The sequence below is a fragment of the Chenopodium album genome, chromosome 12 (assembly GCF_948465745.1).
Source record: "Chenopodium album chromosome 12, dcCheAlbu1.1, whole genome shotgun sequence".
Classification (NCBI taxonomy): domain Eukaryota; kingdom Viridiplantae; phylum Streptophyta; class Magnoliopsida; order Caryophyllales; family Amaranthaceae; genus Chenopodium; species Chenopodium album.
In genome coordinates this window covers 13,055,566-13,082,459 of record NC_137845.1, presented here as the reverse complement: position 1 = coordinate 13,082,459, position 26,894 = coordinate 13,055,566, and the positions used below count along the sequence as shown (strand labels likewise).

The window sequence follows — 26,894 nt, the reverse complement described above, 5'->3', positions numbered from 1 at the left end:
GCAGGGAGGAATGGAGCAACTATTTTAAAACGGAGGGAGTAATAAGTTTGTTGTTTGTAAAGGTATTGTATTTATGTTACTTATACAACATTATTGAATTGTTGGTTGTAATCAAAATGTTAGATGGCTTGATATTACGATTACATTGCCTTCTTCCGCTTACTCTTTTTCGTTGTTGTTGTTCAGCAATTTACTCTTAATTATATCCTCATGATCTGATCCCTTTTTTTCACCCACCTCAATACAACTTCCGGCAAATACACCTTGAAAGACGTGATATTGATTTTTTTAAAAAAAAAATTTAATAACCGGCCATATTAATTATGGAGTGCCTTTTGGAGTTGATGAGAAAGTAGAGGGAGAGCACAAGTGGGCTATAAGTCAGTGGCGATTTCAGTATGGGTTCAGTGGGTTCAGCTGAATCCATACTGGATCCGGAAAAAAAAAGAATAGGTTTTGTTAAAAAAATTAATTAAATAAAGGGTTAAATATTAAACTTTGCGCATTTATTCAATACATAAAACATGTGGACTGCTGGTCAGAGCATTACTTTTAAGGAGAAAAGTCAGGGGTTCGAAACCCACTAACCCCAGAATTCGTTTTTTTTTTTTGTTTTTTTTTTTTAAATAAACTTATCTCCAATTCCCCCCAAATCCCAATTATACGAAGCATCACCCTAACACCCTTCAATTCGTGGGCTTCTCTTCATATCTTGGAGTCATGTATCTGTTCTTCAATTCAAGTTTAGCTTTTAATTTTTATTTTTATTTTTAAGTTTTAAATTGTTAATTGAATCAAAAATTGTTATATAATTATATTTTTAATTATACTGTTAATTGAAGATTTGAAGTTGTGTTGATTGGAATTGTAAAGTTGTTAATTAATAAATGGGTATTTGGGTAAATGATGTGAATTGTGAAACTGTGAAATCAGATTTCGTGAAGTACAAAGTAGAATGTTAATGTGTATATATTCTGGCATTGTGTTTTATAGTTTGGAGATGAAAGGATTAGAGTATTTTTGGAAAGAACGTGTATCAAAATCGCAAAAATCGTAGAAAGTCGAGTTTAATTGTAATTTAGTTTTTTTTTATTTTTTTTTTGTGTTTTTTTTATTGTTGTTGTACATGACATATATTGTGCACACCCGAATTAGCAAATGCAAATTTTATTTTGAATTATAAGATACTATTTGATATCCGGTATTTGTTTGGAGAGTCCGAACACATAACGAGCAATTCTTGGAATCGTCACTGCTATAAGTTGAAAATTTTAATGAACAAGCTAAATCTTTAAAAAAAATAAATAAATAAATAAATAAATAAATACGAGACAAACAAAAATAAATATATAGTATTACCCTTCTTTTATATCAAAAACTATTATTATCTATATATAAATTGGCATGCGAATTTGACAAAGACTTGTATACAACGAGTGTACGTTTATTTATTGTAAAACGGGTTAAAGGAACATTTTTTTTAAAAGGTGGTTTTTTGCAAAAAAAAAAAAAAAGATTTAAAAGGTGGTTATATGCAAAATTTCCTAGTAGTAGTTTTTATTATTCCATTTCATCTCACATTCCATGAGTATTCTTTAATAAAATATTAACTCACTATCTAGTAGTAGTTCACCTAAGGTTAGTTTTTGTTCTTTGTTCAATGATAAAATGAAAATAAAACTATCATCAAAATGAGAACAATTACTCATAGGTGTACTGTACACCCGGATGTATATAACAACCTCTCCTAATATCCCCCTACATCTTTTTATATTTAAGTCAATTAATTTGCCTGAAACTATATACTGATTAAATTATAACACTAAAAATAATAAAGTACCAATCGCTTGCAATTAAATGCTACTTAAATTGTTCAGTTATTTGACCAAATACCCTGAGTTCATATAAGGTGTTCATATATGGAGATACTGCAAAGTTGTTGTCAAAAAAGAAAAAGGTAGTACTACAAAAGGATCAGAATTTCTAATTAAGAAAATCCTCATTAACATAAGAGAACATAATGAGTTAGTAGAAAAGAAAAAGGTAGTACTACAAAAGGATCAGAATTTCTAATTAAGAAAATCTTCATTAGCGTTTACATTATTGGCATCATAGTAAAATCGAACCACATCATGATCTACATCTTAATTAGAAAATACTTCAGTTTATTTATATTAGATCGATTAAAAGACCACTAGAAACCATAGCAAAATACTAAATTAAACTCAAGGAGAAGGATATGACTATTCCAGAGTTATTACTTCGAAATAAATTCGATTAGTTGCTTACATTATCGATTTTTATTTATTAGAATAATTTTTTGGCAAAATAGAAATAGAGTTGTTGAGTTGGTTACCACTTTTTTTTTTTTTTTTTTTTTTTTTTTTTTTTTTTTTTGACAATAGGTTACCACTTATTATTGCTGCATGTCTACTGATTTTGGGCATGTAAATTACGTACCCATCAAATAGACAAGACGATTTTAAACAATAGTATGGTTTTGCCATGGCCACATAAACCTGTATCTCTTCTTCTTATCATGATACAAGGATATTCCATCCTCGGCCCCTTTCCAGATACAATGACGCCCACCACAATATTTATCGACAAAAGATTGATCATCTTCAAATGCTACGATACTTATCCCACCCTTTCTAGGGCTTGTCATGTTACATGTATAGGTAACCACTTTCCACGTTTCACTTTTGAATGTAAACATGAAATTACCCTTTATTGGAACATGTTGAAGCCCTAAATCTTGAAATTTCTTACCACCTCCAGCGCATTGTACATCCATGACATCGAAACTTAATTCATTTTGTATTACCACCCAATAATCTACTGGAAGGAAAAAACCCCAAGAATTCACAAATGGCTGATTTGTGACTCCTAAAGTTAGTATCATGGCGATTATTAGTTTTAATACTAACATTGTTGATTTTTTTTTGTTTTTGGTTGTGGGTTTATTTGATGATGAGTTAATGATATAACAGCTTGAGAATACGTAGACGTATTTATAGTGGTTTAAGGCTTTGATTTAAGCAAGGACTTTAAATGGGAAACCAGGGTATGGTGACGGTATGTACTACTGTTCACACATGGCATACATATCATGCAAGACTTTGTTTTTTTTCAACTAAAGCATAATACTCCGTAACATATTAAATAGAATTAATTTTACGAAGTTATTACTTGTATAAGTTAACACAAGCAAAATAAAAAGTTTTAATTAATTAGTACTGTAAACATATATAGCTTGATTACGTCAAATAAGAATCATTTAGAATCAATAAAAATCAAAAGCTTCAAAGATGGAAATAAAAGAAATAGCTAGGATAAAATAAGTTTACACGGTTAAAATTAGAGTCAGTGGTAAAAATAAATTTTAATCAAAATTTATCAAAATAAGTTAATTCCTGTAAAATAATTTCTGCTATGTTCAAACAAATTAAAATGAAGATGATTTCAAAAGATCGGATTCTAAAATGATATTCCTTCCGTCCCTTTTTCTTCTTGTTAGATAATATGTTTATATTATCTTGTGAATATTCTGTAAAATATATCTTTGTGTAATTTAGGTTATCTCATAATTAGGTTGTAAATCCTATATATATTCAATTAATGAGAAAGCCTAAATTACATGTCGTTTTGCTGACCAAGAGACCAGATTGTCACCTAAATAAACACAATACCCTGAAGTGGAGCGTCGAGTGTCCGGGCATCCTGCCCAATCAGCATCTGTGTACGACGTAAGTCTCGTGGGTGCAGAACGGTACAAATGTAGACCATGATCATAAGTGCCTTTAATATATCTGATAATACGCTTAAGAGCGTTAAAATGAGGTTCCCTGGGAGCATGCATAAACAGACAGATCTGCTGGACAGCATAAGCAATGTCAGGTCTGGTAAAAGTAAGGTACTGTAGAGCACCTGCAAGACTCCTGTAAAGAGAGGGATCCTTCATTAGCTCACCATCATGAGCACTAAGTTTTGACTTAGTGTCGACTGGAGTGACAACCGGCTTGCAATTGTCCATTTTTGCCCTGTGAATAATTTCCTCAGCATACTTACTCTGACAAAGGATCATAGAGTCCTTTGTTCTGGTTACAGAAACTCCCAAAAAATAACTCAACTTCCCTAGATCAGTCATGGAAAATTCAGACTTAAGAAGAGCAATAATATCACACTTGAGTTGTTCGGAAGAAGCTGTAAGAACAATGTCATCAACATAGAGCAAGAGATATGCAACAGTAGCACCATGTCGCAAAATAAAGAGGGAATTATCACTTTTGCTGCAAACAAAGCCAATCTGCAAAAGATAGTTAGCAAATCTTTGGTACCAAGCTCGAGGAGCCTGTTTCAGACCATAGAGAGATTTATTAAGCCGGCAAACATGTGTGGGAGCCTCGGGATTTACAAATCTCGATGGTTGATGCATATAAACGGTCTCTTTTAAGTCACCATGAAGAACCGCATTTTTGACATCTAATTGATGAATAGGCCAGTCCCTACCCAAAGCAATACTCAAAACAGTGCGAATAGTCGCCGGTTTCACCACAGGACTAAATGTTTCATCACAGTCCACACCAACCTGTTGAGACTTGCCATTTACAACAAGTCTTGCTTTGTGTCTTTCCAAATCACCATTTTCCCTGTATTTGTGTTTAAATAACCACATACAATGAATAATATTGACCCCTTCCGGTCTTGGAACAAGGTCCCAAGTATGCTGTTTACTAAGAGCATTAAATTCCTCATTCATGGCGGCATTCCAATTATGATCAAGCATGGCTAATTTCGGGTTTTTAGGAAGTGGGATAGAAGGAACCGTAATATGAGCTTGATATTTGGGATTCGGCTTAAAAATCTCGTCTTTAGCACGTGTGGTCATAATGTGGGAAGGCCGAGAGATAGGCCGAGAGTGAGGAGAGTTGACCGGGGTGGGGCTCGGTAGTGAACCGAATTGAATTGAAGGTGAAATAGGAGAGTGAGGTGGGCTAGGAGGTGATATTTGTGGGCTAGGCAGGGGGGTCCGCAGGTGGCTTGCGGTTGAAGGGTGAATTCCGCGGCCCACCTGCGGAGTGGACTGTAAGTCCGTGGGATTTGTGGGATTTAGTGGATTTGGGGAATTAGTGGGTTTTTGGTGTGGGCCAAGTGTATTACTATTCTTACAGTAAGAACCACACATATGGTACATGCAATAAAACTAAAAAGTAAATCAAAACTTTTTTTTTTTTCTCATTTTTTTCCCTTATGATATTCCTTTCTATCTTTCCCCTCTTCTTAAAATCAGTGTTCACTCCTATGTTGCAATATTAGGAGAATATAGGAACTATGAAGTATATGACAAGTACATGTATAATTTTATTTTTGTTGATCATGCAATTAAAGTCCAATGATTTTTCCTTTTTTTTTTTTTCTTGGCAAGACTAAAGTAAATGTGTGTCACATGACATGGAATAATATAATGGACTAAGACAAGTAAAATAAAGAAACATCAGCATCGTGAAACAATATTCAATAATTGTTAATGCAGCAAAGAACATTATTAAAGGAGTAAAAGGATGGCAAGGCATGTTAGAAGCTTTCAATAAAAAACCAAAACTTAAATGAGGTCTCTATAAGCTTTTCACCTTGGTAAGTTTGGCATCAGCAAAAGTGAAAAACAAGTTTGAAAGACTCAATGATTGCATGGCCGGCTTCATATACTACCACTTCCTTTCACATGCTTGTTAATTAATGATCTTAAAAATTAAAATACCATATACTACCTCCATTTTTTTTTTTAAGTTGACACGTTTTGACTTTGTGCACTATTCACATAATCTATTTTGACTTCGTTTTAGTATTAGATAAATACATAATCATATGAGATCTTGTTAGATTCATCTGATCTCAATGTCTATTTTCCAAATATCAAAATTTCATAATTTTTTCTAATACGTAACTAAAGATAGTTACATTTAAAAATATGTGCTTGCAAATGTTCCTAAATAAAATGTGTCAACTAATAAAAATAGAGGAAGTATTAATCTAACTAATCTTCTAAATTTGATTTATTTTATTTGATTTGATTTATTTTATTTTATTTTATTTTTTTGCTTCACCACACAATTGATAGAGCTATATTGTGTAATAATAATATTGTCACAAAACCACCACTACTTATATTAACCAAAAAAATCTTCATCTATACTGTCTTAGAGTGTTCACATGTCAGATTATTAAAATCCAAAATCCAATCCAAATTGAATTAAAAATTCAGATTGGATATTATTATATCAATCTCCTATATTTTGGAAACTTTGTTTTTCTCAAGTAAATTAGTTTGAGTAACCTACTTTTATTTTTAGTTCTAATAGTCACTTTAAAATGACTTGGTTGGAAGGGGTTAGGAAGGATATGAAGTATATGGATTTGCATGAGGATGAAACATTGGATCGTAAGGGATAAAGGAGGAAGATTTATGTCGATTACTACACGGAATAATCAAATTAAATTTGGTTCATGTTAGCCTACCCCACTTATGGGATTAAGGCCTTGATTGATTGATCGATCTAATGGTCACTTTCATAATTAGGGACTTTTAAATATTGCAAACAACTCCCTAACTATAATCATTAGAGTTACTTTAGATTGAATGAAAATTTTCTTAAGGCCAGCAGGTAATAAAACAATTATTTAGAAATCGTCCAAAATTGTACACATGCAACTATTTAATACGTGTAGAGGGAGTATTATATTTTAAAAGAAACCCCGTTTTTTAATGTCTTACTCTTGCGTTATCCAGGTTTTCTTTGGCACGACAAATAAGAAGATTGATGGAGAACGAAGAAAATATATTGATTTTTAAATGTAAATGTAATGCACACCATGTATAAATGATGATATTGAATTAATATGTAGAGTTATAAACAACATAATTGATGAAAAAATACAAAAGAAAAATGAAAAGTAGATTATATTGAGGAATAAAATAAAGTTACAAACTAATTTGTTAAAAGGAATTCATACAATCTTCCTTGAAAAAGAAACATATCTTACTCGATCACTACGTAAAGAATATGAGCAAGCTAAGGTAGTAGTATATATATATAAACATGCGAAGATGAAATCAATTTACTAATCAACCAATTTAATTGCTTTTTTTCCCCTTAAAAAAACAAATAAACAAACAAACAATTATAAACTGATAATTCATCATGTCATCCATGGAAGACTCGGAGGTGATTGATAGGCGGAAGCTTTTCGTAGCCGCTATGGATGGTGACATAGGCTTCTTCCTGGAAGCACGAAATAAAGAGATAGAAAATTGTGATGAAGACTACTTTTTGAGGCAAACCTCTTCAGATAAGTACAATATCCTTCACATTGCAATCAAATATCGGCAATATGAGTTTATTGAGAAAGTGTTTGTAGAGGGGTTATTGCCAAGAGCAGTAACTGATAAGCTGATTAATCAGCGGGATAATGACGAGAATACCCCTCTTCATGCTGCGGCAGAGGAAGGCCACATGGAGGCATTCGAGAAGCTCCTTGAATATGGAAAGGGGCATCCGGAGGCCAACAAGGAGACGAAGCTGCTGAATTGGAGTGTCAAGAATGAAGATGGCAACACTCCCTTGCATGTTGCACTAATCAGACGCAAGGTTGCGGTTGCTAAATGGTTGGTGAAGCAGCAACCTGAGGTGATTGGTGTAACCAACAATGATGGGAACACTCCTCTTCATGTTGCGGCAGAGGTGAACGCCGCGAGCTTTTTCAAGGTGCTCCTTGATGATAATGTACAATGGCAGCCAACATGGACGTTGAGGAATAAAAAAGACAACACGCCGCTGCATGTTGCAATTATCAATCACAATTGGAATAGGACTGCTAAATTCTTGCTGGATCTGTTTCCTGGGATTGCTAGTATTACCAACAAATCCAAGGAGACGCCTCTTCATCTTGCAATTATCAAATATCCATTTTTGGGTAACTACTCGATGTCTCTGCTCTCACTAATTTCTAGGTATATTAATCAATAGTTTTGTGCTCCAGTTTTGAATACCTGGGTTATTTATTAAATTTTTTTAAACAAAGTTTTAATCTATACATCAACTTTTAAAATATTACAATGATACAAAATTAGTTCAGGATTGATGTGCTTTTGTGATGATTTAATTTATGTAATGACTAATAATAATATTGATAAAAATGTTCAATTAAAAAATTATAAAATATAGCAAAGTAAGCTCGAAATATTTGACATTTCTAAAAATTAGCCAAAAATAAATATAATAAATGATTGTTCAATTGACCCAAACCTGAAACTTTAATTTTGGCCTAGGATTGAACATTTTTTGACCTGTGACCTGATCCGGAATAACCTTTGATTCAACCCAATTAAAAGGTCTACATTCAATATCTAAATCATATTAGATTGTGAAGTATTTTATTTTAACCAATTATAATATATTAAAAATGGATGTTGTACGTTTTGAACTACTTTCATCGCTCCAAAAAAAATTATGATATAAAAAATAAATTAATATGATAATTATTGAGAGTTACTTCCTTCGTTTTTTTTATTTGACCCTCTTTGACTTTTACACTATTCACCATCCCTTATTTGACCGTCTTTGTAAATGATATATAAGGAAAACATATATTTGTGTGGGGTCTTTTTGGATTCTTCACAATAAGTGGTATCATAATATATAACTTTTATAATTTTTACTTATGGAGATTGAAATTCTTGATCGTTAAAGTTTTGCATTGACAAGCGTGATAAAAGAAATAGGTCAAGTAAAAAAGAACAGAGGAAGTATAATCTAATATTATTTTTTTGAATAAAATTATACTACGTAAGTTATGAAATATTGGTATTTTATCAAAAATAAAAATCTAAATCAATAATTTTAAACTAAATTCTATCTAAATTGTATTGAAAATAAAATTCTAAACCAATCTTTATATGTTGCCAACGTGGTGCGATATTTAGCGAAAAGTTAGAACGCCAAGTGTCATTGTATTGTGGTCTGGCAAAAAGTTTAGCTTTATATATTAGTTACCAGTTTTGTGCCTGGGCGATGCCCATACGGTTGATAATATATTAGGATAAACTTTTTGACTTGAATGTTAAATACGATCCTATAATCCTTTTTCATAATGCAGGATATTTGCACATAAGATATCATATTGCTTATTTATATAATAGTGTACGTTTTGTAGTTTTGTTTGCAAATAGATATATATGATATTATTGACTTGAAGTTGTTTTTATTGAGCTTAAATATAATTAAAACTACCGAGCTGAAAGTATTTTTACCATACTAAACTTATTATTATCGATCAAAACTTATTTTCGACTAATACTTTATTATTTTAAATAAATTAAATATTTATAAATCTTATTTTAAAGAACTTTTTAATATGATGGAAAAAACTGAGTTATATGATATTTATTAAAAGTTATGATTAACTTAGTATACTCCCTCTGTGTTTTAATAAGTGTTACACTTTGACCGACACATAGTTTTAGACAATTTAATTGAATTAAATAAAATAAGTGGTAAGTGAGGTTATTGGAGTATTAAAAAAATTGTAAAAGAAAGAGAGTGGGGTTAATAGTTGGAAAAATTGCCCGAAATAATCCCACCTTTGGGGCATCCGCTAAAAATAATCTCACCTTTGGGTTATTTTTAAATAATCTGATCTTTGTACACAATCCGCTCAAAATGGGGTGATTAGTAACCGGTTGAAGAGGTAACCCAAGGGTGGGAATAAAAAAAACCACCACAATCTAAGTTTCAGCCACCATCATCCTCACCACCACCCAAACCCAGAACCCAAAACCACCACCCCACCCAGACCAGAAACCACCTCGCGGATCGGCGACAGTCTTCTGCTCCACCAATCAACTCCTTAATCGCCCGCAACATCCTCACCACTAGTCCCTCACAGCCACACCACCGCAGTTACAGCTGGTAACAACAACCACAACGACGCCACAGTAATTCAATCTTTCGGAAGATAGAAACAATGGTGGAATGAGGTTCAAGGCGTTTCAATTTGGAAATGGCAGTAAAAAGCCGAGTGAATTCGATAAGAGAGAGGAGAGGGCGCAAATTAATCATTTAATTAATTTAAAGAGTAAAAGGGGAAATTTTAGATTTGAAAATCCTAAATTGTAATGGTCTCTAACTGAATCTAGAAAGAGGGTCACGAGATTTGGTACAGGAAAAAGATTGAGAATGAAAAGGAAAATAAGAAAAAGAAGGAGAAAGAGTAATGCCGCCATTAATGAAGGAGGTTGAAGCTTTACGAATAATCTTCTTCCATTCAATCCTGCCATTTTTGTATCTAATCCTGGGGTTTTCGAGGGGAAGGGGCTGGGATCGAGACAGGAAAGGGGTTTTCAGGGGAGGGGGTTGGTTGCGACGCTAGAGTCGGCGTTGTGGATGGGGGCTGGGTGGTCAGAGCCGTGGTGCAGGGGATTGGGCTCAGGCGCAGTGGCGGTGGCTTGGCAGTTGGTGTGTGGTGGGTGGTTTTTTAAATTTTTTTTTTATTATCTAACTTTTTTAAAAATTTTATTTTTTTGACCAAACACTGACCGCCACGTGTCAGATAACTTGTTATAACAGGTTACATGACCGGTTGGGACCATTTTGAGCGAATTGTGTATAAAGGTCGAATTATTTAAAAATAACCCCAAAGGTGGGATTATTCTGAGGAATTTTTAATTACCTTAATAGTTTAATGAAAAGTAATGAATGTGAGAGGAAAAAAATAATAATAATAAAAAAGGTAATTGTGGGTTTGGGTGGGGGTCATGAGAGGAGAGAGATATAATATTAAATTATAATTTTTTGCCAAAAAAGGAAATGTATCACGTATTATTAAAACACGACTGGATTTGGTATGTACGTGCAACACTTATTAAAACATGAATGGAGTATATGAAATATTAAAAGTATATCGATAACAAAATTTATACAATATTGTGGGAAGCTAAACGTCGCCCTCGAATATCTAACTAACGCCCGCAAAATAAAATAAAATTACAAATTTACCCTTAATTTATCAAAAAAATTACCCCGCCATACTCTCACTCCTTGTTCACTCTCTTAAATATAATTCTCTCCCTAAACAACAACAACCACCACCACCTCTTCATACAACCCACCACTACCACCACCACCTCCTCCTCTTTTAAACACCAACTCCTTTTACCTCCGGTTTCACGATCTACACAACCATGGTAATGACGAAGAAGGACAAAAGGAAGTCGGTCGTCGGAGTAAAGGTTTTTTTTTTTTTTTTTTTTTTTTTTTTTTCCGAAATCGCTGGCAAACGCTCGGTTTTTTCGAACGTCCTAGGCTCAAACGCCCAATTTTTTCAAACAACCGCACGGTTGTTCGCACAAACTAGGCGTTTGAGCCTAGGACGTTTGAAAAAACTAGGCGTTTGCATGGGTTTTAATTTTTTTTTAAATTCATTTTTTTTCGCTATTGTTGTTTATTATTATTGTTTTTTATTTAAAAAAATTCATAGCTTCGTTAGTTTGTTTATATTTTAGATTTGTACTAATTTGTTTTTTTTTGGGGTTGAAAATCGAAACCCAGGAAAACGCCTAGGATTTTCGAAAATCCTAGGATGAAACGCCTAGTTTTTTTCGAAACATCCTAGGATATTAAAAAAAACTAGTCGTTTCAGCCGGGGGTTTTCGAAAATCCTAGGCGTTTTCCTGGGTTTCGAATTTTTATAAAAAATTATCGCAACGAACCGAGTCTGTACGGTTTCAAATTTAAAAAATTTGTTTGATTTTGAAAATCACGGTGGTTGGAATGGTTGACCGATGAGCGTTGGTGGCCGTTGACCACTAGAGAGAACGGTTAAAATTTTTGTGTACGGTAAAAGTGTGAAATTGAGGTAAATTTAATTATTTTTATAATCGTTATTATAGGATAAGTACGTAATTTTATTTTATTTTGCGGGCGTTAATTAGATATTCGAGGGCGATATTTAACAACCCCCTATTTTTATCTTACAAAATCTATAAAAATTTGCTTACTTAGCATTACACGTGTCACAATAATACCTATTTATCGTCTATGTGACACGACACTTGGCGAAAACCTGAAATGACAAGTGTTGCTGTCTCGTGGCATGGATTTGAGGCTGGCTTTATTTATTAGTGAAGTGATATGATCATATGATTATAGGGCCTATTCTGTTCAGCTTAATTTCAGTTCAGTTCCTAATTTCCTTCTTTCATAAACAATTCATTTTAGTAGCTATTCACTTCAATTCAGCCCCAATCACTTCAGTTTAGTAAATCGAAACTGGCTCTTAGTATTACTCGATAAGTTTCTATTCATAAATTGTACCGGTCCTATCTATTTATCTATTTTAATCCAACATAAAATTAATATTTTTTGAGTAATTATAGTTGATTTTTAACCTTTTTTTTGTAAGGGCAAAAAATACTAAAACCGCAAGACGAGAACAATTCAAAATACTCCTTGGAGGTGCACCTTAAAAATGCCGCAGAGGAGGGAGACGTAGGGTTCCTTGTGGAAGCACGAATCAAAGAAATTGAAAATGGCAAATATTTTGTGGGGCAAAACGACTCTAGTGGAGACAATATCCTTCACATTGCTATCAGATCAAAGCAATATGAATTTATAGAACAAGTCACAAAGAAGATGTTGCCAACATCAATAATTGATAAGCTGATAAATCAGAGGAACAACCACGGTGACACCCTTTTTCATGTTGCAGCTGGGGTTGGCAACATCCCCATCGTCGAGCTGCTCCATAAATTTGATGAAAGTGGGAATTGGAATGTCAGAAATTCAGATGGCAACTTGCCCTATCAGGTTGCTCTTTTAAATACCAAGCTTGACCTGCTATATTTTATGATGGTATATTCGTATATTGATATGGGATTGATAACAAAGCTGCTAATAAAAGACAGTAGTGTGGCATGTTGGCATGACGAAGGAGGATTGACCCCGCTGCATAGAGCTGCTTCCCTCGACATTTCTAGTTATATGAGTGTCATTAAAAAGATACTTGAATGCTGCCCGGAGTCTGCAAAGGTGGCTGATAGAAATTCTGGCAAGACCATCTTTCATTTTTTAATAAATAGGGTATATACCTACCAACATGCCAAAGAGCTGATGGAAATTCCAGAAATTGGTCACCTAAAGGATGACAAGGATAATGAAGGAAACACACCATTAGATTTAGCTTGGATATCCAACTTTAAAATGGCGCGACTTCTATTCCATTCCTCCACTTCAACATCTCCCGCACAGCAACGGATTCATTTTGATCAGGTTAGCTAGCTTTACCAACTACTCGTATTATTATTGTTTCAACATTGCAAATACTCCGATCCTTTATTTTCCTCCAAATAAAAATAAATACAAGTTTTTTTTTTTTAATTTTTTTTTTTTTTTTTTTGTACCATATATCATTGGTACCAGTATAATTGTTTTGATAAAATATTTAGAGCTTATATTTTAGATCTTTTTTATTATTTATTGGTGAATTATTTGTTTTAATTAAAATTTCATGGAATGGTGATGACCGAACGATTTCCCTCAAAGTTGTTTAAAGATAAAATAATTCCTTATTTGTATCGGTTTTAAAATTAATTCCCATCATATTGTCCACGTAAGATTGGTGGTAGCTTTTTTTTTTTTTTTTTTTTTTTTAAGCTTTGGTTCAGTGAAGAACTGCTAACAGTGATAGCAGTTTTATTATATAGAATCGTTATCACCAATTCACCATTAGCGGTTCTTCTAATTAAGAAAGTGGGAAGAAGATATAAGTGTGATATATATTAATTAGAAGAACCACTAGTGGTGTTAGCGGTGTTGTTGTATAAAACTGCTATCACTGTTAGCGGTTCTTCGTCACTAAATCAAAATTAAAAAAAATAACGAAACTACCACCAATAATCTTATGTGGAAAATATGTTGGGAATTTGTTTTAAAACCGAAGCAATTAGGAAATTATTTTATCTTTAAGCAATGTTGAAGGAAATTGTTTAGTGATGATTTGTACAATGCAGATGAAAATAAAAAAGAAGAGGACATTGGAAGAATATGGAGTAAATGATGGGGTAAATATCCAGACTATAAGGGAGAAAATATCCAAGTTTGGAATAAATTTTTTGTGCTCTCGAGATTCGAAGAAAAGAAATGTGCTTCATAACTTGATGCGGTTAGAACGGAGAACTCCTATCGAATATGATGAATATTTGGATTTCATCATACAAGTTGTCAATACACATCCGATTCTTATTGCTCAAACAGACATTAACGGAGACACTCCAATTCATATTCTCATGCAAAATTCTGATGATACAAAGATTTGTCGTCGTTTCACTATCCAATCCTTAAATTCTGATGTTACACCATATACATTATTGACTAAATCCTCTCTTCCATATGAGCTACTAGTAACATGTATGTATTCTTTTATTAGAGATCAACATTATGCCAATATCAGGAAAACAAAGGAAGAGAGTTCTCATTTGAAGTATGATTCACCAATGGTGATACAGAACATGGAAGGAAATACACCCATTCATGAAGCACTCAAAGCAAATCATGTTCTACCTGCTTTATTATTTATAAAATATTATCTTCCGATGGATAGCAAAAGAGCTTTTGGATTGAGTAACAAACGTAAAGAAACACTTCTCCATCTTCTCGTAGGAAGTTCCTTGAGTAAGTATATATATTCCAAGCAATCTTTCACCCATTTATATTTTTTAAATAATGGTTGTTTGAAATATGACTACATAATGTTTTAATGATTATGTATTTTATGATAGACGGATGATGATTAACATTTTTTTACTATGGTTTTAATTTGTATATTTTTTGTGATTTCATTGTTAGATATTTAGATTAAATTTTCAAAATAAAAAGATATATAGATGAAATCTTTAGAATCATTTATATTATTTTTATTCTTTATTAATTTAAATTAAACTCTCGAAAACCTTGTTTATTTTATTGGCTAAAAATTGATGGTTTTATGCTCTAAAATATTTCAAAAATGCCTCCATTACATATTAAAATTTTTATATGATTTATTTACTTCTTTTTCATTAATTAATTAGAGTATATGTTTATTATTTTGTATTTGGGGCCTAATCATTTAATCAAACACGATGGATTCAGTGGAGTGGCCGCGTGATGTGATAAAGGAAATACATGATAATAATGTTGAGGCGGCAAACAGCAAAGACCAGGATGGTCTAACCCCGGTCGCGGTTCGAGTTGGTCAGATAGATACAGTTAAGACATTGGATGATCTTAACCCAGAAGCGTCGAAAATTCTTGACAATAATGGCCAGACACTCTGGCACATGTTGGTGAATCAACCATCATCTAAGACACAAAAATTCGTTAATGAAATTGGAAAAAAACGGCATTTGATAGATCTGTTGGAAATCCAAGACAAAGAGGGGAAAACGGCATTAAATATGGCGCTTGAATCTCGACGCTTTACCCATGCACGTCTTTTTCTTGAGTGTTCATTTGATGAATGGTCATCTGCAGAAAAATTGAAATGGACGAAGAAACTTCTACAAATAAAAGACGGAGATGGTATCACTTCCGGCGATCGATTGGCATCTATTTCAGATCTTCCGAAAGATGTAAGTAAATCTATACTATATGTTGTTGTTTTAGCCTATCGGTGATATCAACTAGTTTACTTAGGTTTGGATTTCAAGGGTGGTATGATACTATGGTTTCCAAAAAACCTAAGTCAGTCTAATTTTACTACAGTACCCTTTACTAAGTTATTATAGAACTAAAATTACTCGTACTATTTTAGACGGGCAGACGGCCTTGTGTGTTAAAGAGTTTTCCACATTGCGTATATGAAATATGCATAATATTTGCAATTATTCATAACTTTATTTAGCACTATATGCACGTGTTTTGTGCGATCCATATGATTAAAAATGTATTTATTTCAACTATCTAATATAATTTTAATTGAAAAAATATATTAATTTGGGAATATATATAGAAGAGTGGAGATAGGTATTTGAGCTTGGTACCTTAACTAACAATGGTAGAAAATTATTATGGTTTAAATAATTATTTTTGGGCTGAATTTTAAATAAAGAGCATAGATATAATGAATTTGATGAATTGAAACCTTTTTATTATTATTTTTTTGTTTATTAATTATATTGGTTGATTGAAATGTATTGAAGGACATAAATTAAATGAAGTATTTTATTATTTTTTTTGACATAATTTAATTAATTAATTGGTACTTTTATTTATGTATATTTATTCTTTACTGATTGATTGATGTTTTTTTTTTTTTTCAATTATATCTTTTATATATTTGAAGGAAAGGGATTTAAAAATATTTTTAGGTGCACACCACAACCTCTCCTTTTACCTATATAATACGTAGGTATATACTTATTACTTTGATCATTTAAAAGAATAACTTGGATCAATTACTTTTAATGCAGTTGGAAAAGCTTTTAAGTCGGGAACCTGTAGAGTTGATGGGTTTCCGAAGTGTGTATGGTATTTCTACAGAAGAGATGAAAGACTACGTGAACACGATGGGTGTAATAGCAGCACTTTTAACAACAATAACTTTCACAGCAGCATTCACCGTTCCAGGTGGAGCAGTCCAAGATGATAAAGATGTCAAAGATAAACATGCTGTGGGGACTCCACTTCTTGTAAAATCGGTAGCTTTCCAAGCTTTTATGTTCTTTGACATATTGACTATGTGTCTCTCAACAATGGTCTTATTTTGTCTTCTTTGGATCTTCGCTACCGGAAGCAAACGCACATCGGTGATATTAATGGATTTTAGCATCTTACTGCTTTTAATATCATTCTACACAACTCTTGTATCTTTCATGGCAGGAGTGTATGCTACAACCATCCATGTTAAGCCCTGGATTGCTATCTACACTTTGGTAATGTGCTTCTCGTTGATGTTGCTCATGCAAAAATATCTTGTCATCAAGTTTCTTGGACCTGTTGGTCCAATTGTGACATCTACCGCTCATAAGTATTTTCGACGTCTTTGTGATCTTAAATAGTGTAAGAAAGTGAAAGATATGGTTAGTCATGCCTCTTAACACCTCTGCGCCAACCTCTCATCGCGATTGACCAGTCAAACAATTCGGTCCTATGTGTAACTTGATAGAATGTACATACTTATGCTACTTATACTTGTTTTTATTTGGGATTGTATAACTTTGTATTGCTCGACACTATTTTTAAGCATACACGAAGTAGTAAGTTTGTAACTTGTAATGGTATATATTGTACTTATGTTACTTATACAATATTATTGAATTTGATGGTTGTAATCTAAATGTTAGATGGCTTGATACTACGATTACATTGCCTTCTTCCACTTACTCTTTTCGTTGTTGTTGCTCAGCTCTCTACTCTTAATAATTTATCTCCTCACGAGCCCCTTTTTTCACCCATCTTATTACAATTAACTTCCGGTAAACAACGTCACCTTGAAAGAGAATTAATATTGAAAACTTTGGAAAATTTTGATGATGAACCAAGAATATCTAAAGAACCCTAAATAAGAATAAGAGACAAATAAAAAGAAACATACTCATAGAAAATATCAATCACCAATACTTATCAAACAGAAAAAGCATTATTATTATACCAACTTTACACTCATTAACATTCTAACTCATCATTCCAGGCCATCTTCTAATGCATGAATTCCCTTTTCCACATGACAATAATGAACATCGCCTAAGAGTTGTTAGTTCTGATACCAAAAAATGTGCATTTGCTATATATTGATATTGATATACAATTAAACATAGTTATTTCTTGTTTATCCTCATTTTCGCATGCACAATGGTAGACCCGGGAAGGTGAATAGGTGATGTCATGTAGAGCTAAATATACTACGACCACCGTTATATATTAGTTGCAACTTTTGATATGATTATATTATTATCGTTTGAAACATGATAACCATAATTTTTAATAATAAACGGTTGAATTTGATTTTGTTTTGTCTTTTGCATTTAATTTCTCTTTAGTGTAAAAAAATAAAGAAGATATAGTTTCATATCCCTATGACCTGATTTGGAGTACTACTTTTCCCTATCATCAATTTCACCCAATCATGCAATCAAAGTCCAATAATAATATTTCCTTTCTTCCTTGACAAGACTAAAGTAAATGTGTATCACATGACTTGGAATAAAATGGACTAAGAAAAGTAAAATAAAGAAACGTGAGCACCGTGAAGTAATATTCAATAATTGTTAATGCGGCAAAGAATATTATTAAAAGGGCTAAAAGAATGGCAAGGCATGCTAGAAGCTTTCAATTAAAAGCCAAAACTTAAATGAGGTCTCTCTATAGCTTTTCATCTTGGTAAGTTTGGCATCAAAAAGTGAAAAGCATGTTTCAAAGTATGAATAAAATAATGAATGTATAGCCGGCTTCATATACTACCACTCCCTTTCACATGCTTGTTAATGATCTTAAAATACCATATATTAATCTAATTAATCTTTTAAATTTGATTTGATTTTTTATTTTTTTTTATTTTTATTTTATTGATAAGCCACGCAATTAGTAGTGTTATATTGTGTAATAATACTAATGTCTTAAGACCACAACTACTAATATTAACATATAATGTTCATTTGTCTTAGAGTGTGATAGAGTACATAATAAAAAAGTTTCAAGTGGAATATTTCGCACAGGGTATGTAGAAGGTCAATGATGAATCCACATTTCAAACCCAAAGCGCTCTCATGTGAGGGGACGTGACAGAATATAAAGGATATTTTTGGAGTTCAACCATAAACTTAAGCTTTTGGTAGAGAAGAGATTTGAACTCGTGATCATTGTGTCACACTGGCTACGATACCTTGTTAGTGGGCCAACCCAACCAAAAGCTTAAACTTATAGTTGAGGCTCAAGAATATGTTATATACTCTATCAGAGTGTTCATTTTTCGGATAAATAAAATTCAAAATCCAATCCAAATTGAATTAATAATGCAGACTGGATATACTTTTTTGAAATTGAATATCAGAACGAATGGGTTTGGATCCAAATAATCCGAACAAATCAAATTAAAATTTTCCTAGAAATCAAAAAATTAATTCATCTAACTTTTTATACTATTCGATCACATCAGCCACTTTAACCAATGTTAATAATTTATAAATAAAAAATAAAAAAGTGAAGCAATGTGTGTACTTGTTAAAATCATCTCAACGTATTTATCAACTTTATTTATATTAATTGCTTAAGTAAAGATATCATTAGTCAAAGCTTTACACTAGCATACGTGCCTGATTTGACTAGGGCATTGATTTTGAAACAAAAAAGGGTATTTATTAAGACAATTAATAAATTGCCCAAAATTATATGGCGGTCAAAGTGTATCACTTTAAAAAAAATAATAAAAAAAAAAATATAGCTTGCTACTTAAATGAGATTGATTTTCTCAATTAGCTTACTTTTTAAAATTTAATTTATTACGAGTAGTATATATCAATCACCTATATTTTGGAAACTTTATTTTTCTCAAGTAAATTAGTTTGATGAACAAGAAATTTTTTTTATTTTTAGCTCTAATAGCCTTGCTAATAGTTACTAGTTAGGGACTATTTAATTTTGCAAGAAAGTACCTAACTATAACCGTTAGAATTACTTTAGATGAATGAAAAATTTCGGTTTACTAGGGCAGTCAACGCGCGCGATGCGCGCGGAGTGACTTGCCCTTTCTTGATGTTTATATTGGGTTGTGTTTAAACTCTTCACGACATTGGGTTTTTAGGGAAAATAGTTTGAATAATTAATGGAATGTATATATTGGGTTGTGTTTAAACTTTTCGTTTTTTCCTACACAACTTTTCTCCAGGAAACATCATTCAACAGTGCAATATTGCAAAAACATCTACTAACTTAATTAGGAATAGATTAAATATAATTCAAAAAATCATACATCACATATTATATACTAACAGAAGTAATTTAACATTGCATATGCATATAATAATGGAAAATTTTTCCAGAGCATTTACTATTTGCAAGTGTATACGTACCCTCACCCAACCTAGTAATTACTCTACATAAATTATATGGGATTAATTATGTATATGAAACTAAAAAAGAAAAACAGTTACACCCACCTCGCATAAACATTAACATTCAGGCAATCAGAGAAAAAATCAGCTTGCACTGGCAACTTTCTTCCAAAAACGTGGATTTGGTTATGTAGCCTTTAAACCCTTGATAATTCCCTAGACTTCCGTCTTGCATTTTTTCCCTTTTCACCGTAGTAAGTTTGGTTTCTTTTCTTCCTAGTACATCTACTTCGGCACAATCATCAAATTCATTTCATTGGTCTCAATGTCATTTGAGCATAATTATGTGTATGTAAGTCGTTCATTTTGACCTTCACAAAGAAACAACCTTTTGCTTGTCTTGTTGATAAAGTTGTCATACAATTAAACTATATAACCCCCATAAATTATCAAATATTTTAAATTTTATTATTTTATTTTCCATTTAATTTAATTAATTGAGTAGAAAGATCTTTCAAATTCATTAATCTAATGGAGTCATCTTATTAATTTTGATCATGAGAGGTGAACTTTAAATTTACCTATAATATATTTACCTATAATTCCAATAAATAATATGAAAGTGCATATATGTAATGAGAGAGAAAGCTCAACACTCATTACAACATCTGTACACATGGAAGGATATAAATGTAAGAAATAACATATGGGGGTAAGAATGTCAACAAACATTTTGAAGGGCATATATGTCCGTGCACTATTTATAAGCGCAATCTCCTACTTTTTATAAGGTAGGGAAAATAGAATTGAAATCGATTAAAATTGTACAACACATGCAATTATTTAATAAAGAAAAAGGGAGTATTATAAAAATAAACCCCCTTTTTTTAATGTCTTACTCTGGCATTATCCAGATTTTCTTTGGCACGATAAATTGGAAGATTGATGGAGAAAGAAGAAAAGATATTGATATATAAAAGTAAACTTAATAAACATTATATAACGATGATATTGAATTAATATGTAGAGTTATAAACAACATAATTGATGAAAATATACAAAAGAAAAATGAAAAGTAAATTATATTGAGGAATAAAATAAAGTTACAAACTAATTTGTTAAAAGGAATTCCTACAATCTTCCTTATAAAAAAGAAACATATCTCACTGGATCATTACGTAAAGAATATGAGCAAGTTAAGATCCCTAGCAAGCTAAGCTAGTAGTATACATATAAAAACATGCGAAGGTGAAATCAATTTACTAATCAACCAATTTAATTGCTTTTTTTTCCCCTTAAAAAAACAAATAAACAAACAAACAAACAATTATAAACTGATAATTCATCATGTCATCTTTGGAAGACTCCGAGGTGATTGATAGGCGGAAGCTTTTCGTAGCCGCTTTGGAAGGCGACGTAGGCTTCTTCGAGGAAGCACGAAACAACGAGTTAGAAAATTGTGATGAAGGCTACTTTTTAAAGCAAACCTCATCTGATAAGTACAATATTCTTCATATTGCCATCAAATATCGGCAATATGAGTTTATTGAGAAAGTGTTTGTAGAGGGGTTATTGCCAAGAGCAGTAACTGATAAGCTCATTAATCAGCCGGACAATGACGGGAATACCCCTCTTCATGCAGCGGCAGAGGAAGGCCACATCGAAGCATGTGAGAAGCTCCTTGAATATGGAAAGGGGCAGCAGGAGGCCAACAAGGAGAAGAAGCCGCTGGATTGGAGTGTCAAGAATAAAGACGGCAACACGCCGTTGCATGTTGCACTTATCAAACGCAAGTTTGTGGTTGCTGAATGGTTGGTGAAGCGGCAACCTGAGGTGGCTGGTGTAACCAACAATGCTGGGAACACCCCTCTTCATGTTGCGGCAGAGGTGGACGCATCTAGCATTTTCAAGGTGCTCCGTGATGATAATGTACAATGGAGTGTGCAGGATAAAGAAGGCAACACGCCGTTACATGTTGCAATTATCAATTACAATTGGGATAATACTGCTAAATTGTTGCTGAAACTGAATGCTGAGCTTGCTCGTGTTACCAACAATTCCAAGGAGACGCCTCTTCACCTCGCAATTATCAAGTATCCATTTTTTTGGTAACTACTCGATCTCTCTCACTAATAGAATTTGTCGTACTTATTAATTTAATACATAGAAATTTTTTAAATAATCACTCCTTTAAACACACTATTTATATTAGAACTAAATTAGGGTTCATGCCATTCACGGTAATTTCATTATTTTTAATTAAAAAAGTAATAAATAATACGGAGTATTTTTTAATAAAAATATCATGGACAAAATACAACTATAATATATTTATTAACACAATTCAACCTGACTAATAAAAAATTCTAATAAATTATGGAAATTTCGATAAATTTATTGAATGATGTCATTTTTTTTTCTATAACACGACAACATGACAGGAACTGGACACAAAAAAAGTGTGTTTGTATCAAGATTTTTCGACACGTTTAATCAAACGGGTCGACACAACAAGTCACATTCATTATATGAGTCGGGTTAGTGTTGAGGCTTCCCAACCCGTTTAATTTTGAATAGGAACACAACACGACACAATTTGTGCAAATTTTGTAGTAAGTAGTAGATAGTGTCTGTTTTAATATTATATATGTGTTGGGAAAAGGTTATCAAAAATATTTTGTTTTACATGCTAATAATTTCATCGTCTTACGTGTTAATAATTGTGTTGTCTTATTGCACCAAAAAAAAAAAAGTTACATCATCTTACATGATACATACAAAATAAGGCATTCTCGATAATTTTTTTTTTTAAAATTCTAACCTCAAATTGATCTCAACGAACTAAAAACTTTTGGCATAAAAATCGATGTACTTATTTTTAAAATTGGAACTGTTTGTTATGAGGTGGTGAAATTTAACTTTGTTTATTTTAATTAAGGGGTGGTATTATATAATTTTGTAGAAAAAGAGGATGGTAAATTTGTTCTAATAAAGTGTTTTAAGAGGTGGATATTTAAATTTTCTAGGTAGATTTGTTAGGGATGTCCATAATTTAGATTAAAACCGAAATATCAAATTGAGTCGGATCCGAACTTTATATCAGATCGGATTGAATTGAGATTTTGTGGGAAAAAAAAAGGATTGGATCCAATTGACCCTAATATGGGCTGGTGTGGTTTATAATTGACCCTAATCGAATTCCAAACTAAACTGAAAATCCAATTTAAGTATTAAGCAGGTATAATATGGGCCGATATGGTTTATAATTGAGCTTTTAATATTTAACCCAAATACGTACTATATAAATAGAAAAAAAAATCCAAAGCAAAACCGAACGGACCCCTAAGATTAATACTCCGTATTAAACCTATTAATTTTCGACCCGGCCCACAAATCCGACCCGAACCCGACCCACAAATTAAACAAAGTTTTTTGACCCGTAACCCGATTTAACTCGAACCCATTTAACCCGTAAATTTGTAGGTTAAATCCGACCAAAACCGGAACCCAACCTGTAGACCCGATTTTATGGGTTATTTAAAATCAATATATTTATTTGAAATTAATATTAGTTTATTGATAAAGTTTGATTATTTATCTACCATTGCACATTCATTAAGTTAGAGCACCAATTATTCCGTGTTTAATTAAAAAAAATTAAGGGTGACACTGTTGCTGTCTTGCTGAAATAGCTGCTTGTAAATTGCCCATGCCATATGATTGAAGTGAGGAATCATAGTTCATTTTTAATTTGTTAAGGGGATATATTTCTAAAAGTAGTGCAAGACTAGAACAATCCAAAATACTCGAGGATATCTACTATGGAGGTGCACCTTGAGAATGCTGCAAAGGAGGGAGAGGTAGGGTTCCTTAAAGAAGCACGAAACAAAGAAATACAAAATGGCAATTATTATTTTGTGGGGCAAAACGACTCTAGTGGAGACAATGTCCTTCACATAGCAATCAGATCAAAGCAATATGGATTTATAGAACAAGTCACAAAGAAGTTGCCAACATCAATTATTGAAATGCTGATAAATCAGAGGAACAACCACGGTGACACCCTTTTTCATGTTGCAGCTGGGGTTGGCAACATCCCCATCGTCGAGCTGCTCCATAAATTCGATGAAAGTGGGAAGGGCCATGTCAGAAATTCAGATGGCAACTTGCCCTATCAGGTTGCTCTTTTAAATAGCTACTTAGACTTGGGAACAAAACTGACTGTTGATGCTTTTATAAAAATTACAATAGATTCGGATTTGATAACAAAGCTGGTAAGACAAGACAGTAGTATGGCATGTTGGCATGACGAAGGAGGTTTGACCCCGCTGCATAGAGCTGCTTCCCTCGACAATTCCATTTATTTGGATGTTATCAAAACGATACTTGAATGCTGCCCGGAGTCTGCAAAGGTGGTTGATCAAAATTCTGGCAAGACCGTTTTACATTTTCTGATAAATAGGGTATATAGCTACCAACAAGCCAAAGAGCTGCTGCAAATTCCAGAAATTGGTCACCTAAAGGATGACAAGGATAATGAAGGAAACACACCATTAGATTTAGCTTGGATATCCAACTTTAAAATGGCGCGACTTCTATACCATTCCTCCACATCTCACGCTCACCAACCAATTGATTTTGATCAGGTTAGATAGCTTTATCGAGTATTCGTATTATTACTCCTTTTTTTTTCCCTCCAATAAAAATAAATATAAGGTTTTTTTTTTTTTTAAATACTATGTATAATTGTTTTGATGATGATATTATGAGAGCTTATATTTTTGTTTTTAATTTATTGATTAATTAATAGTCTAAATTGAAATAAATAGCATGGAATGGTGACGACTTGTTGTACAATGCAGATGAAAAAGAAAAAGAAGACATTGGAAGAATATGGAGTAATTGACGGGGTAAATATCCAGTTTATAAGGGAGAAAATATCAAAATTTGGAATAAATTTTTTGTCCTCACGAGATTCCAAGAGAAGAAATGTGCTTCATAACTTGATGCGATTAGAACGAAGAACTCCAATAGAATATGATGAATATTTGGATTTCATCATACAAGTTTTTGACACATATCCAATACTTAGTGCTCAAAGGGACATTAACGGGGACACTCCAATTCATATTCTCATGCAAAATTCTCCTGATACAAAGATCTATGGTAGCACAACCCAATCTTTAAATTATGATGTTACATATACATCATTGACTAAATCACCTCTTCCATATGACTTACTAGAACCATGTGTTGCATCTTTTCATGCTAAGAGTCGAGCCAAAGAATTTGGTTATCATTTTAAGTATGATGACCCATTGGTGGTACAGAACGTGGAAGGAAATACACCCCTTCATGAGGCACTCAAAGCAAGTCTTATTCTACCTGCTTTGTTATTATTTGCTTTGAACTCGAGAAGTAGCAGAACACCAGCTTTAGGATTGAATAACAAACGTAAAGAAAAACTTCTCCATCTTCTAGTAGGAAGCTCCTTGGGTAAGTATCTATACCTCGCCCATTTGTATATATATAATTGTTTTTTCTTTTTTCTCAAACTTAATTCTTAAACCACCAAGATGTCCACCACACCACTTAATCAACTAAAACTCCTCACTGATCCACAGCCTTAATTACTTGCTAGCCACCACAGTAACATTTTATCACTAAAATTTAACTGGTCTTAATTACCATTAAAATGTTCAGCGGCAACAATGCACAAATTTGTACATACCAAATGTAAAAAAATATTTTATGACACAATTATTACAGAAATGGTTGGAGAAAATTTGGTTTATTTTATATGGAAAAGGTTAAAATTTTGGTGTATTGTCCATGTTTTTATAAAAAATCAACTTTCCTTTCGATTATATTTGGGAAATCTGATTAAATAATTAAATTGGGAAACCCAATAAAAAATACAAGCACCACTAGATTATTATCGTTGTTCTTACAGAAATCAACCACCCCTCCGATTATATTGCAAACTAGATATAGCATGTGATGCATGACTTTTAGTTCTTGTGGTCATTATTTTACCATGTTTTTTGTAGAAATTACTTTAACACACCCAAATCTTTCATATGAAAACAGTCACTCAAATATGATTTGAATGTTGTAGTTGCAGAAGAATCATTACCAGATATTATCAAGTCATCAACATACACTAGAACACTAAGTTGAATAGACCCAGTTTGCAGAGTAAAGAGAGAGTAATCATAGTATGATAGCAAAAATCCATACCTTTTCACACTACTAAAATTCGGCCAAATTGTGACTGCCTCTAACGGTCGCTGAAAATAGCAAAAATGGTCGTAAAAAGTAATTGCGACTGTCAACGATTGTAACGTCGCGGTCGTTATTTACCTGGTCGCAAAAATTGCGACCGATTGACGGTCGTAGATTTTTTGCGACCGTTTTTATTATTTTCAACGACCGTTATCCAAACAGTCGCAGATGTTAATAATTACGACCGTTTTCTCAGCGATCGCAAATCCAGAATTTAGCGACCGCTTTAAACGGTTGCTAAAAATTTTTTTAAAAAAAGAAAAAAAAAGGCACCAATTAATGCCAGTAGTTCACGACCAGCCACACCATGGCACCGCCAACTCCCACCGCCATCGCCCACTAAAATTTACACCACCGCCACCTACCACGAAAATTCACTAAAAAAACACATAAAATAGATCTAAAAAAAACCACAAAATATAGATCTAAAAAAACCCACAGCTCTAAAAAAAAATTCGAAAAAAGTTAATGAGAACTCGAAACCAAACCCAAAAAACAAAGAAATTCGAACAAAATATGTACAAAG

General features: G+C 32.7%; 3 protein-coding genes across 3 annotated transcripts; all 3 read left to right on the top strand.

The window, feature by feature from the left end:
- The first annotated feature begins 7,173 nt into the window (after nucleotides 1-7,173).
- LOC145572041 (uncharacterized) lies at nucleotides 7,174-13,462 on the top strand. Its single transcript, XM_081631060.1, has 2 exons — nucleotides 7,174-7,974; nucleotides 12,460-13,462. The coding sequence occupies exons 1-2, from the start codon at nucleotides 7,203-7,205 to the stop codon at nucleotides 13,332-13,334; spliced, it is 1,647 nt and encodes a 548-aa protein (XP_081487186.1). The 5' UTR covers nucleotides 7,174-7,202; the 3' UTR covers nucleotides 13,335-13,462.
- A 577-nt stretch (nucleotides 13,463-14,039) lies between these two features.
- LOC145572040 (uncharacterized) lies at nucleotides 14,040-17,370 on the top strand. The gene is made up of 3 exons (XM_081631059.1): nucleotides 14,040-14,726; nucleotides 15,186-15,664; nucleotides 16,505-17,370. The coding sequence occupies exons 1-3, from the start codon at nucleotides 14,048-14,050 to the stop codon at nucleotides 17,090-17,092; spliced, it is 1,746 nt and encodes a 581-aa protein (XP_081487185.1). The 5' UTR covers nucleotides 14,040-14,047; the 3' UTR covers nucleotides 17,093-17,370.
- Nucleotides 17,371-23,904: 6,534 nt separating this feature from the next.
- LOC145570897 (uncharacterized) lies at nucleotides 23,905-26,071 on the top strand. The gene is made up of 3 exons (XM_081630020.1): nucleotides 23,905-24,729; nucleotides 24,946-25,579; nucleotides 26,037-26,071. The coding sequence occupies exons 1-3, from the start codon at nucleotides 23,905-23,907 to the stop codon at nucleotides 26,069-26,071; spliced, it is 1,494 nt and encodes a 497-aa protein (XP_081486146.1).
- The last annotated feature ends 823 nt before the right edge of the window (nucleotides 26,072-26,894 follow it).